Source organism: Montipora capricornis, chromosome 14 (genome assembly GCF_036669925.1).
Source record: "Montipora capricornis isolate CH-2021 chromosome 14, ASM3666992v2, whole genome shotgun sequence".
Taxonomy (NCBI): domain Eukaryota; kingdom Metazoa; phylum Cnidaria; class Anthozoa; order Scleractinia; family Acroporidae; genus Montipora; species Montipora capricornis.
In genome coordinates this window covers 3,060,122-3,073,048 of record NC_090896.1, presented here as the reverse complement: position 1 = coordinate 3,073,048, position 12,927 = coordinate 3,060,122, and the positions used below count along the sequence as shown (strand labels likewise).

The following is a 12,927-nucleotide window of genomic DNA, read 5'->3' as shown; positions in this document are numbered from 1 at the left end:
CAGAACAAAGGATGCTGCTATCGCACTGGTGTAAATGACCAGGTTGTCCACCTTCTGCTGCTCTTCCAAACTTCTCTTTGACAAATACGAAAGCCAAGCATCCGGAAAGATAACAGCAGCTATAAACCCAATGGAAAAACTGTCTTTAAATGATTTTATTTATCGTGTACGTAGGAAAATGAGACATAAATAATGAGCATTTGAAAAGGAAACCGGGTAACAAAAGCAAACTTCTCTCTATAATTGTGAGTACTTCTCGAAAATGCCACCTTGTTTTCGTTGTAAGAGGGACAGTCTCACCGGGACTTTCATAAAAATGCGAAACTGATCTGAGCTTTAACTGTTAATCAACGATTACGCTTTGTAAGATCGTCTATAGTGTTTGCAGTCACAACTGGCGAAAGTCGAAACAGATAACGACAGAGTTAATCAAACGCTGGATGTGACTGGTATCAAGAACGGAAGGGTGGCAGGCATTTGAATTTTTAGAGAATACAAGTTAATGAAGGCGCAAAACGTAATGAATGAGACAAAGCAAGATGCATAAAATAAGTGAAGCATGAAAGAGCTATCTTTTCATAGCATTCTCGACATCTCGACATCGTCGCTTCTGCAAAAGCTCTTTTCATCAAAGAGAACGGCGCTCATTTTAAAATTAGAAAAATACGACTTTGAATTAATTGCCACACAATCACACGAAAATCACTTGACTTACGCTGTGTGAAAATGAAGAAAACAATCAAGGCAACAACAGAAGCTGGATGTGTTCCGCTCGTAAAATATTCCCAGTAAAGCCTAAATGACACGTTTCCAATCGCTCGATGTTCGTCGGGGATTTCCAGCCCTTTTGGTTCGTTAGCAGAAGACTGGCTGACAGGTGGATTCCTGTCGACCAGATATTTATCGATGGAAACATTCATAAGGACGCCATCTACCTTGCTTCTTTTTCTTTGCTGTGGTGCTTTCTTTTCCTGAACACCACCATTGTCCAAAATAACAATTTGGTCAGCTTCTTTTAAGTGTCTGGAATGGTGAGAGACTAAAACTCGAATCTTTTCACTTAATAGACCACAAATGCATTTCTCAAATATTTGGTCACCAACTTTCTGGTCTACAGCGCTGAGTGGATCATCAAGAATGTAAACATTAGCACACGAATAAACAGCTCTAGCCAAACTGACACGAGCCTTTTGTCCACCACTCAGAACGGCTCCTCTCTGACCCACAATCGTCTCATCTTTTTCCGGAAATAGTTCGATGTCGTCCTTCAAAGAACAAGCTTCGACAACCGTGGCATACCAATCTGGGTAATAAGTCTCACTAAACAGAATGTTTTCCTTGATCGTTCCAGAAAACACCCAAGGTTCTTGAGGGACATAGGCTAGAGGTTTCGGATACCTTACAATTCCACCAGATAAGTTGACTTCTCCCGCAATCGCAGAGAGTAATGTGGACTTTCCACTCCCAACCTGACCACAGATGACGGTGAGACTCTTTGTAGGTGTCACGAAACTGACATCGTCAAGAATATACTTGTTGTCTCCATTCATTTTGTAACTTAAATTTGACACAATCAGCGAATTTCCTTTGTTTTGAGAGGACAGATTTAGTTCCTGGATCTTATTTGTGTAGTTTGTTTGACTTCTTTCTTTATTTCCCTTGAAAAAATATGTGTTCGTTCTCTCGCACGAATAACTTGTATGGTTTTTAGTGCTTTCAGACTCATCATAATCTTCGCCTAAATTCTTTAAACAGTGAAAGTTGATGGAAGACGATGGTAAAGTTTCCAAGTGTAAGAACTCCTCTATTCTGCTGAGTGACACAACTGCTTCAAACACAACTGGCAACCCTTTTCCCAAGCTATCAGTCATATGTAATTTCAAAAGATTCATAAAAGAAAGCATCACGAAGGCGCTTACTGGAGTCAATTCCAAATTCCCCAACACTAGAAACAACGTGGAAAGAAAAACAGCAATTGAACCTGAGCAAGTAATTATTGCCTCAACAGATGACACCAGCAGACTCTTCTGACGAATCTTGGCTATCTCTTGCCTGCAATTGAAACACACATTTGATAAGGTCTCAGCAACTCGTATATACTTTGTGTCCATAATATAATGTCCTATGGATGTCCAGTTCCACTTGAATTTTTCACAAAGACCTTTGGGTACATTCACGTTTTCATAAAAGATCCCCGGTTTGCCCACACGCCGGAGAAGCAAACGTACTCACTACAAATTTGATCGGAAAAGGGATTTCTGGCTAGCGAAATCCCGAAATTTAAATTGCCACCTCGCTATATTATGCAATGGCTTAATCATTTTATAGATCGAGGATTCCACGTATGTCACCGTTATAAAATCTGAGGGATGAGGGACATATTTCTGACCAGCGTATTCTCTTACAGTCCGTGCAAGACAGCTTGCGCGTTTTATCAACGACCCATTTTCTTGTCAGCCAGTCAAGGAGCGTGTAAGTCAGTTACTTAGAGAGACATTCAAGAAAGTTAGTCAGTTTATTTTTCTTTTTAAATTACGAGTATGTGCCTTACCTTCTTATTTCTTTCAGTCTTTCTTCATAGTTCTGTTCCCAACCTTGAATCTTCACAGCTCGTATCCCAGAGACCAGCTCGTTCGTTAACGCGATACGTTTATCGGACATTTGAGCTGTTTGCCATCGCAGTTTTCCAACCAGAAAAGAAACCACTAGAAAGTATGGAACTAAGCCGAGTAAAAGTAGTATTCCAATCAGAGCCTTCCAGTGAAAAAGATTGAAAAACAAGTAAATGACAACTGGGACAAGAAAAATCAACGAAATCATTTCAAAAAACCAGCGAGGAGCCAATTCCATTCGCTGAATGTCATTGGACAACAAGTCGATGACGTGACCTCTCTGAAACTCTTGTAGTGTTCTCTGTCCCACAAGAGTAATCTGCGACGCAAAAGAATAATAGACAATGGTGAATGGGCTTTTAATCACTAATTGGACGTGATTGGGAAGTCATGCGCGCGAGTTGTCTAGATAAAAGAGCATATTGCGTAAACTTGCTGCTCTGGCAACCCCATGATAAAGGAATAAATAATCGACCATTAGTACCCATAAAGAATTGGTGGAGAAAAGCATCGGCTAGGCCAGGCTTGAACAAATTGTTTTGAAAGGACCACATAGTTTCACCGACAGGGGTTGAGTATAAAACAACGAAAAAAGAAACATCTCAAAGGAAATGTTTTGCAGCGCTCCTTCTTTAATTTGTTAGAATTCCACCGACCATGGCTGATAACCAAACATGGTGCGATCTAAGATCACAACACGACAGCTTGTTCCATTTCGAATTTTCAATAATTATTTCCAATCAATTTCTTTTCTTAATTTTTGGTTTTCTTTCCTTCTCTTTTATGATAATGATTATATAATTATTTAGAACCTGCATAATAATGATTAGTTTATTAAGCAAAGCAGCTCACTTTCCATGTACATGTAATTTAACAAGATGAACTTAATTATTCCTTGTACCTCAATCTCTGTATCTGTTCAGCACTTATATTTATTGTATTTGCAAATAAAAAAAAACAAGAGTAGGACGGGAGCCAGTGAGAGCTAAAATCGAAGAACCTTTCACGGACGAAACACTGAGAGATCTGAAAGAACAAAGTAAATTTTTAAACTGACCATCTAAACTCTAAAATACGAATATTAGATGTGGTTACATTACCCCTTTCATCCATGGGTGACGTTTTTGTGTGTAACCGCTTTCCCTAGACCGAAACTGCCCTCGGGTTATTTCCATGGATAAATCAAAAAGAATATAAGAACTTCACGTAACTGAATAGCACAGTTTATCTCCTCCTTGAGGTGTCTTGGCGAATCATGAAGCAGAACTAATTTTCAAGGTCAGTGAACTAATATCTAATTATATTTTACCTTGAGGGGAGTCTTTTACTGTGTAACCGCATCCCCAAGGGTAACATGAAACCTGAGCTGAACCAAAACCAAGCCATTTACCCTCTGGAAGGCCCCAAACCCAAGGTGTGTGTAACCACAGCTATTAATTAGCAGCCGAGACCGCTAATCATCATAGAGCCCGTGCCTATGTTAAATCGTGCAAATTTCTAACACATGTTATAACCCACTCCCTTTTGCAGAAAACGAAATAGGCAAATGAAAGACCTTCCTTATGCAAACGGCCCCTAAAAAGTGTTACCATACGGATAAATATTACAATATGGGTCCCAGGAGCTCTTACAAATTTTCGCTTAAGTGGTTAGTAGAGTTTGCAGAGAAATCCTGAGACAACTCTGTCATGCATAATAAGACAGTCTTGCAGTTATTTCGGGACTTGGCGGACACGCTGGGATCTTCTCAGCTCTGGTGGCTTCACAGGAGAAGTAGGCGCTCCTGCCATCACGGGAGCCGTGGTTGGACGTGGTTGATGGGGTTCCGTGACGGCAGGCATTCTTGTGGTCAGGCCAGCCCTGGATGATAACAGTTTTCAGAACCTGAAGTGACTCATCCTTCTCCGTCTCACGCCGGATCTGCAAAAGTGTCTCTTCACAAATTGGTAAGTATTTGATCATGTTGATGGTTTCAAATGAATTTCATCTTTGTGTACATGAAGGGAGATATGCTCTGCATGGAAAGCGTGTCAGCAAGAAACATTTGTTTCCTTTATCGTACTGGACTTCATGGTCGTGCTATCGTCCCTTAAAGCCTCTCAGGGGCACGATGGTGAGACCGCCAATCATCATAACGCCCGTCATCATTATAGATCCTTATAGCCCCAATTGGGGTATAGGGCTGCAACAATGACCCTCCTCCAACGATTCTTGTCCTTCGCAATTGCCTGAGCCTCTCCAAATGTCAGACCCATCTTACTTAGTTCAATCTCAGCTGTCTTCTTCCAAGTGGTTTTGGGCCACCCCCTTTTCCTTCTGCCTGCGGGCGTCCACCTAAGGGCAACCTTGGGTATCCACTCTGGCGGCATTCGTAGTACATGTCCCAACCATCAGAGCCGGCGTATGTTAATTTCGAGGTCGATACTGGTGCATCCAGTCTTCTTGTAAAGGTCGTTGTTGGAAATTTTGTTGGGCCAGAAGATGTTGCAGATCTTTCGCAGACAGCTATAATTGTGAAAAGCACTGACTTTGTTTATGTCCCTTTTCACAATCCTCCAACATTCAGAGCCATACAGTAACAGAGACTTGACGTTACTGTTGTAGATGCGCACTTAAGTCTTAAAGCTATACTGTTTAGACTTCCAGATGTTTTTGAGTCTACTAAATGCACACCTGGCTTTGTTAAGCCTGGCCTTTATGTCCTTCTGGACACTGCTATCCGTACTGATCACACTCCCGAGATAAGTGAACTATATGTTCTATATGTTTCTATATGTTCTTTAAGTTCTATATGTTCTATCGGTTCTCCATCGATATATGTTGACTGACCTTGCTGCACCAGAGTTGAGACACATGATTTTTGGATCTCTGTTCAGTCTTTTTGCTGATAGTCAGTCCCATCATCTTGGCATTCATATTAAAATCGTCAGATTTTTCCTGAAGATGGGCAGGTGTTGAAGAAAGGACGGCAATAGCGCCAGCAAAATCAAGGTCTTCAAGGTGAGAGAAGAGAGTCCACTGTATTCCACGGGGGCGTTCGGAAGTTGTTTGGCGCATCACCCAGTCGATTGTAACAAGGAAGAGGATAGGCGAGAGTACGCAGCCCTGACGCACTCCGGATGTTACTTCTGTAATGGAATTTCCGAGGATGATACTGCATTCAAAGTTATTGTAGAACATCTTAATAAGGTGGATAATCTTATATAATATAGGTGGTATTCTATAAGCTTGGAGGATCTTTCATAACTTTCTCGGTGTATACTATCGAATGCTTTCTGAAAATCAATAAAGTTAATGCAAAGAGATGTATTCCATTCGAGAGAGTGTTCCAGCATGTTGCAAAAGTCTGGTCCATACAACATCTTCCTCTTCTGAACCCTACTTGTTCTTCTCTGAGTGCTGTATCAAGAGGGCTGTATCAATAGCCTTTTGAATGCGCTTAAGTAGTATCCTGCAGAATATCTTGCTTGGCACAGAAAGTGGGGTAATTCCCCTCCAATTATCACAGTTGCCGAGATCACCTTTCTTTGGGAGCTTGAATGTAAAACCTTTACTCCAGTCTTTAGAGACAAATTCTTGTTCCCAGATCTTGCCGAAGAGGTCTGTCAATAACCTGGATGATGTAACTACATCCGCCTTCAGCAGTTCAGCTTGAAGTGAATCAATTCCAGGAGCTTTTCCATTTTTCATGGCTTCGATTTCCGAGCGAACCTCTGCTATGCCTGGGGGGCTGGTGCTTATATCAAGATATGATGCAGAAGAGGTTGAATTTGCTGGTTTCTCTGTATCTGGCCGATTAAGGAAGGACTTCTGCAAAGTGCTGCACCCACCTCGAAGCTTACTTCCTTTCTGTTGTTATCACCTTACTCTGCTTGTCTTTTACTGGCATACTGTGGTTAGTGTTGCCTCGCTAGCCAGATTCTCGATGAACTTCCTCTTGTCCTTTCTTGCACTCCTTTCCACTTCTCTATCTTTATTCTTGTACTCCTCCTGCGTCCGTTCAATCTGCCATGTTTCAGCTGATAACCATTTCTTGGTCTTCTTTTTCTTAAAGCCAACAGCTTTCTTTGCAACATCAGCATATGACTCCTTTATTCGTTTCCATGAACATTCCACAGAATCCTGATCTGTTTCATCCTCAAGGGTGGCAAGTGCAGCAAACCTGTTCTTAAGTTCAATACTGAAGTTTCTTCTGACCTCTTGCGATTTCAGCCGATTGATATCACACACTTTCCTGCGTTGTTTATTGGAGGCTACAGCCATAAGCTCTAGTTTGATTTTTGCGAATAACATGTAGCGATCACTAAATACATCTGCTCCCCGATATACTTTTACATCCAGTAGAGATCTCTTCCATTTCTTGTTCATTATTACATGGTAGATCTCGTTGATTGTACGATCATCGGGGGATTTCCAGGTAAGTTTGCGAATATTCTTGTGTGGGAAGATTGTTTCCCCTATTACGCAATTATTATTCAAACAAAAAGCGACCAGCCTTTCCCCATTGTCATCAATGCAGCCACAGCCAGTAACCGTGCCTATGTTAAATTCTGCAAATATCTAGCACATTAAAGTGGCTTAACACAGTTTTTAAGCTGACGAATATGCCGTTACCATGGCAACACGAATAAAAGTAAACAGGCCTTTAAAATCGGTTTTGTTTATTTGCAGAAAATCTGGTCGTTAGATTTTCTTTATAGCTTGCATGCAACAAGCTTGTAACGGTGCTCACAAGTTAACACTATTTTTATAATAATTTGAGAGAGAGATCTTTAACTATCCCTTGTTGAAGGTTCACTGGAATATGAATGTCCTCCGTTAAAGTTCAAATTTTTTTTTAATACTCCAGTTACTTATTTCCTAAAGTATTTTCGTCAGTGCCAAATTTCATTAAATTCTAACGAGTGGTTCTCGAGAAATAGGCGTATTTCCGAGAAAGCTATTCCGCATTCAATCGCAATTTTTTAACTTACTACGCATGCGCTGCATTTAACTGGGTTTTTTTCAATTTGAAAAAATCATCTGCGAATTGTTGAGTTCTTTGCATCGTTTCCTTTTCTAACATACATTTTTCATAAGACTAAAACCATCAAAACACTTTGTTCAATTGCGAGGAAAAATAGTACACACAGCGGAAGCATTGAGCAAATAAAATGATTGTTGTATTGAAACCATGCTTACTTTTTTGCAATCCTTGTGTGCGCGCTGTTTAACAATTAGACCCGTAGCGCGCAAGGGCTACGGGTCAATAGCCCATGAGGCGAAGCCGAATGGGCTATTGACCCGTGGCCCTTGAGGGCGAAGGGTATAATTGTTTTAGTATCACCCAACTAGTCGGACAGCAAAGGCAGTAATAAAGTTAGCAAATGCAAGTTGAAAATATATTTATTTGGAAATAAAACGAACGAAAGCGTCACGCTTTTCGCTACTCGATGACTATTACTAATAGTCCTCTAGTAGCGTAGCCAATCAAAATGCAACATTTGCATTAGTCCACTAGTTGGGTGATACTAAAATGCGTTAGCAAGAGCGCGCGTGAAAACTGTGTTCGGCCACCTAAACAGAATTATCGATTGGAGGAAAATAAATAAATAAAAATTATAATTATAATAGCGACGGAAGTCTAAAGCCCCGATTACACGTTGTAACATTGTTAGAAAAACACGTCCAAACATTGTTATAAGAACGCTTCTAACAATGTTGGATACGCATATAACATTGTTGGAAACACGTCACTTTATGTCACGTCACCTTATGATGGCGTATGTTTTGTTTGTGTTTTGGAGAGTGGGCCCTTAACTGTGATTGGTCTTTGCAATACAACATTGTTGAAAGGGCGGCTACACGTTTCAACATTTGTTGTATGTTGGACAAACTGTTTTGATCGAAATCAAAACATTCTTTCAACAAAAAAGGTTGAAAAAACGTCATCGAACATGCATACTACACGTTCTAACATTGTTGATCCAACAAATGTTTTATAACAATGTTTGAACGTGTACTGGGTGAACGTTATCCATAACGAGAAAGTAGATTTAAATTCTCAAAAACAAGAGAATCAAATGGCGCCTTGAAAAATGTTGCCACCATATAGCTTAGGGGAGTTTTTTTGGTTTTTGTAGACAGCCTTAACGTGTCGAAAGACCCCTGGACTTTTAAATCCATCTACGAGAATATGTGCCTATAAGTATCAAAAATCATTTGTTTACCAAGGGTTGCCAGAAGCAGCATTTTTAACAGATTAAGCACTGTTTTGTTTAGAAGAGTTCACAGTAACATGTAAAATATTCCCACCTTTGAATATATAATTCCTTTGAGAGCGCTACAAAGCTTGGCGCCTTGTGTTTCATTCATCCAAGCTCTATAATGCGAAGACATTCCTTGGCCAATGGAGACCACTCCTAAAAGCACCGCACAAACGTACATCATAGTTTTGTCTTCGCTATATGAAATCAAAGTCGAAAGAATGGCACCAAGAAGTACTGGGCAAAGAGTGTGACATATTTTTTCTACCACGCACAAAAGCAACACTATGAAAACTTCTTTAGCGGTTAACATCTTTAACATACATCTCCACAATCGAGGTATTTTTCCACATCTTTGGCTAGCCCTTCTTTCCTCATGCCAAAGATCTTGAAGTTTTTCAGTAAGGACTTTTGTTTTGTTTTGTTCTTCTATTGGTAGGAGGTCTGATTGTTCCAAAGGGCGAGAATTTCCTTTCTTGAAAGTTTCAGTGATCCAATGAAATGACAAGAGAGAAAAAATACTTTTATTTTCTCGGTGTGACGTTGAGTCCGTTCCCGGTTCGTTCAGAAGTTTGTTGTATCTTCCTTTCACTGACATATCTGTGACGAACAATAAAGATTGACAGTGGATTAAATTTGATGATTGGTAATTTCAACCGCAATATATTTGCACAACATAAGAATTTTGTCCCCCTCTAAAAGGTCGCTGAGCATTCTCCGGGTTATTCTGGTCTTTACACCACTTTTGTTAAATGTAATAGACCAGTTATTGTTACCGGAGGGAGAACCGAGAGTTTTCCAACTAGGCAGAGCATTCAGTTTAGGTCTCATGCTTCAAAAGGTTAGCGTAGTTGATGTTCGACCTGACTGATCACTGACAAAGAAATTAGGCCGAAACAAAAAAGAGAATGCCGTGATGGCTTTTGGTCGAGGACCCAAAATTGAAGAGACTATAAATGGAAAACCAAGGCATGCGCCACCGTCTCTCCTAGGCATTCCCTTCTTATCTTCATCCTCCACTGATTTATTTTGAACTCACAGAATGATCATCTCTTTCGAAGGGTGGACAGTGCTATCCACTGGATAACCAGAAACCTATAAGGGTTGAAACGTGTAACGGCCCCTTGTGTGCTTGGAAACAAGCTTCTGAATATTCAATTTGCTAAGTACCATGTTTGGAACAACAAGAGCAAGGGGTTTCCAAATATGGTACTTAGCACTGAAACATTCAACCAATCAGTTCGCACTGAATATTCGGAAGCTGTGAACGCGCGCTACACGTTTCAACCCTTATGGGTTTCTGGGATAACTTAATATGGTTTTGCTATTGTTTATGCGCCGGATGGTGATTTATCCGATGCATGAATAGAGTTTTATCCACCTTAATGAGCAACCAACACCAGGCTCCAGTTGTTCAAACAATGGATCGTGCTATCCGTCGGATAAAAAAACTATCCGGTGCATGAAGCAATTGATTTCGCTGTGACTATATCCACTGGATAGTGATTTATCCGGCGGATAGCGATATCCATCGTTTGAACGATTGGGGCCAGATGGCTTAATGGGTCAGTTGGTACAGCACTGCACCGGTATTGCCGTGGTGTTGTTTTCAAGTGTGGTACAGGCTTTCCTCTCGTTAATCCTTAGTAATGTTCACAACGGCGGCTATCTTCAATCCTATATAATATATATACACTTATATAGCGCCAAATTCCCAGAGTTCGATTGCGCTTAAATAGAATTTAAAATTGTAATTGATAATAATTAAATGAAAGCGTGATGAAATAAATATGTCTTAAGTTTTCTTTTCAAGTGTTCTAGCGTCTTCTGATTTTTGAGATCGTCTGGCGAGCTGTTCCATAAGGAAGGGCCACGAACAGAAAATGCCCTATCTCCATATCCTTTTGTCCGGAAGCGAGGAATAATTAGAAGGTTTTCTTAGGGCCCGATCTTAGTGCTCTAGTAGGCTTATATCTTAAGATAAGATCAGGTATATCTGTCGGAGCGTTGTTATGGAGACACTTGTAGACCATTATAAGAATTTTAAAAGTGATTCTTTTTTCAACTAGTAGCCAATGTAACTGATGTAGAACTTGCGAAATATGCTCGTACTTCTTCGAACCAAATACTAAGCGTGCAGCAGCATTTTGTACACTCTGGAGACGTTCGACTAAGTACTTCGATTCGGGACGGGCCAGTGAGCAAAGAGTTGCAGTAGTCCAATTTGCTGGTTATAAAGGCATGAACTAAAGTCAACAGAGAATCATTATCAAGATAACGACGAATACCCCATATACTCCTGAGATGCCAGAAAGATGTTTTACTTATAGAACTGATAGCTACTGATGTGTTTGCCGAACAAAAGAGTTTCATCGTAGATAACACCTATGTTACGACACGACTTGAAATGGGGGGAAAATCAAAATCAACTAGACGGTCTTCCTTCTCTGTCTGGAAACTCTCGAATAGATATTGGGAAAAACTATAATGGATAGTAGTTTATCTTGACACAGAAAGCTGAAAAGTCTGTGAATTGGATCATGCATGTCAAGCCAGGAAAATGTGCGATGTACTTACCGTTGTCGTTATCCAAGTCGACGATATTTTGGCTCCCTCATGCAAACGAAGAGTTCCATTTGAATGTTGAGATTAATTGACTATTCAGTCAAGAGGCAAACCACTCATAAAAGACCGGGGTATTTGCATGTACTGGAACGAGACACGATACGCTTTTTGCCTTTTGTACAAGCAAATTTTCCCCGGTAATCCAGGGGCACCCAACGACCAATTTGTTGTAAATTGTATTATTATACCCCAGTTAATGAAAATAAATGTTATTAAGGCATTTTCAGGTGTTTTTCAGTGTTGCTGGGAAAACATTATCTGTTCCTTTTTCCCAGCAAGACACACAAGAAATTTCCCAGCCAGCTAGATAAAATTGGTTGGTTTCCCAGCCAGCTGATCAAATTTATTTCTCAGCCAGGAATTCCGCGCGCTTTCAAATCCCTCGATCCAAAACGACCGAACAAAAGCGACAAAACTGGGACAAAACATGCTTTTTCCGCAAGCGCAATCACTCTGACCAGCCGTCGTATGTTTGTGACTACTCTCTGGGAGAGGGAAGGAGTTCTTTTTTTTTTTTTTTTTTTTTTTTTTTAGTCGTCCTCGGTCTTCAGAATTTGTACTGCCAGCTCGGGTTGAAATGCTAGAAAAAGTCAGTAATTCCCAGGCAAAACCTCTATCAATAACAAAATTTCCCAGCCAGCTAATCGAAACACCTGTATTTTTGCCAGCCAGCAAGATTCCTCTGGGGAACAGATAATGTGAGGAACAGATTCGTTGGGTGCCCCTGGTAATCTGTCGTTTCGTCTACAATGTAGACTTTTTGTGTGAAGGCCGAATCGACCCGCTGGCGAAATGATCTACTGATCCGACAAAGTCTACGATCTGTCTCGCTTTCCGCTTCATGTCCCTCGCCTTAATTGTGGGACCAAGTTTAACTTAAATCCAACTACATTTTTACTCGTGCACCGGTCCTCCACAAAAATATGAACGCCAGGATTCGTTTCGTCAAAATTCCCAGTTATCGTCACTCGTAAAATGTCGAAAAAATAAATTCAAATGTGAGATGATAACTCTTCCCTGGCATCTAAAAGCTCCTCTGAGCGGTTCAGTGAGTTGAAATTTTAAGCTGTTCAGTGCACGTCAAATGGAATTTGTTGAAAATGAGAGAATTATGAACTGATCTACACGATTCGCCAATGATGTAAAATGACAATGCGAGTGCAAACCTTGAATTTGTTGTTGTCATGAAGTAAATAGTAATGGGTGTTCTTCTCTACAAAAAATAGGCATGCATTTGTGGAGTCAAGTGAATTAAAGTGAAGAGAGGTTGAAGAAATGTTATTCGTCACTCCCCTAGAGGCATTTCATGATTAATTGTCAATGCTGTTTTGGGGGCTTTGGCAATACATTATACTACTCCAGTTGTCATGCAACTTACAATGAATTGGAAAAACAGAGGATGCCCCATTTAAGGCCAAGGACAGGTAAATACCTACAATAGACTC

General features: G+C 40.4%; 1 protein-coding gene and 1 pseudogene across 1 annotated transcript in view; both read right to left on the bottom strand.

Annotated features, from left to right (window-relative positions):
* The window catches only part of LOC138032494 (ATP-binding cassette sub-family C member 4-like), a 21,031-nt gene extending 8,442 nt beyond the window's left edge, over positions 1 to 12,589 (bottom strand). The window contains exons 1-5 of the mRNA XM_068880195.1: positions 11,435 to 12,589; positions 8,907 to 9,457; positions 2,552 to 2,931; positions 716 to 2,052; positions 1 to 119 (exon numbers count right to left, since the gene is read on the bottom strand). The exon at positions 1 to 119 is cut by the window's left edge and continues 452 nt beyond it. Of these exons, the coding sequence (XP_068736296.1) occupies positions 1 to 119; positions 716 to 2,052; positions 2,552 to 2,931; positions 8,907 to 9,455 (2,385 nt within the window). The 5' untranslated portion in view covers positions 9,456 to 9,457; positions 11,435 to 12,589. The remainder of the gene's footprint in view (positions 120 to 715; positions 2,053 to 2,551; positions 2,932 to 8,906; positions 9,458 to 11,434) is intronic.
* Positions 6,628 to 8,843, bottom strand: LOC138033257 (craniofacial development protein 2-like; annotated as a pseudogene).
* Positions 12,590 to 12,927: the final 338 nt, after the last annotated feature.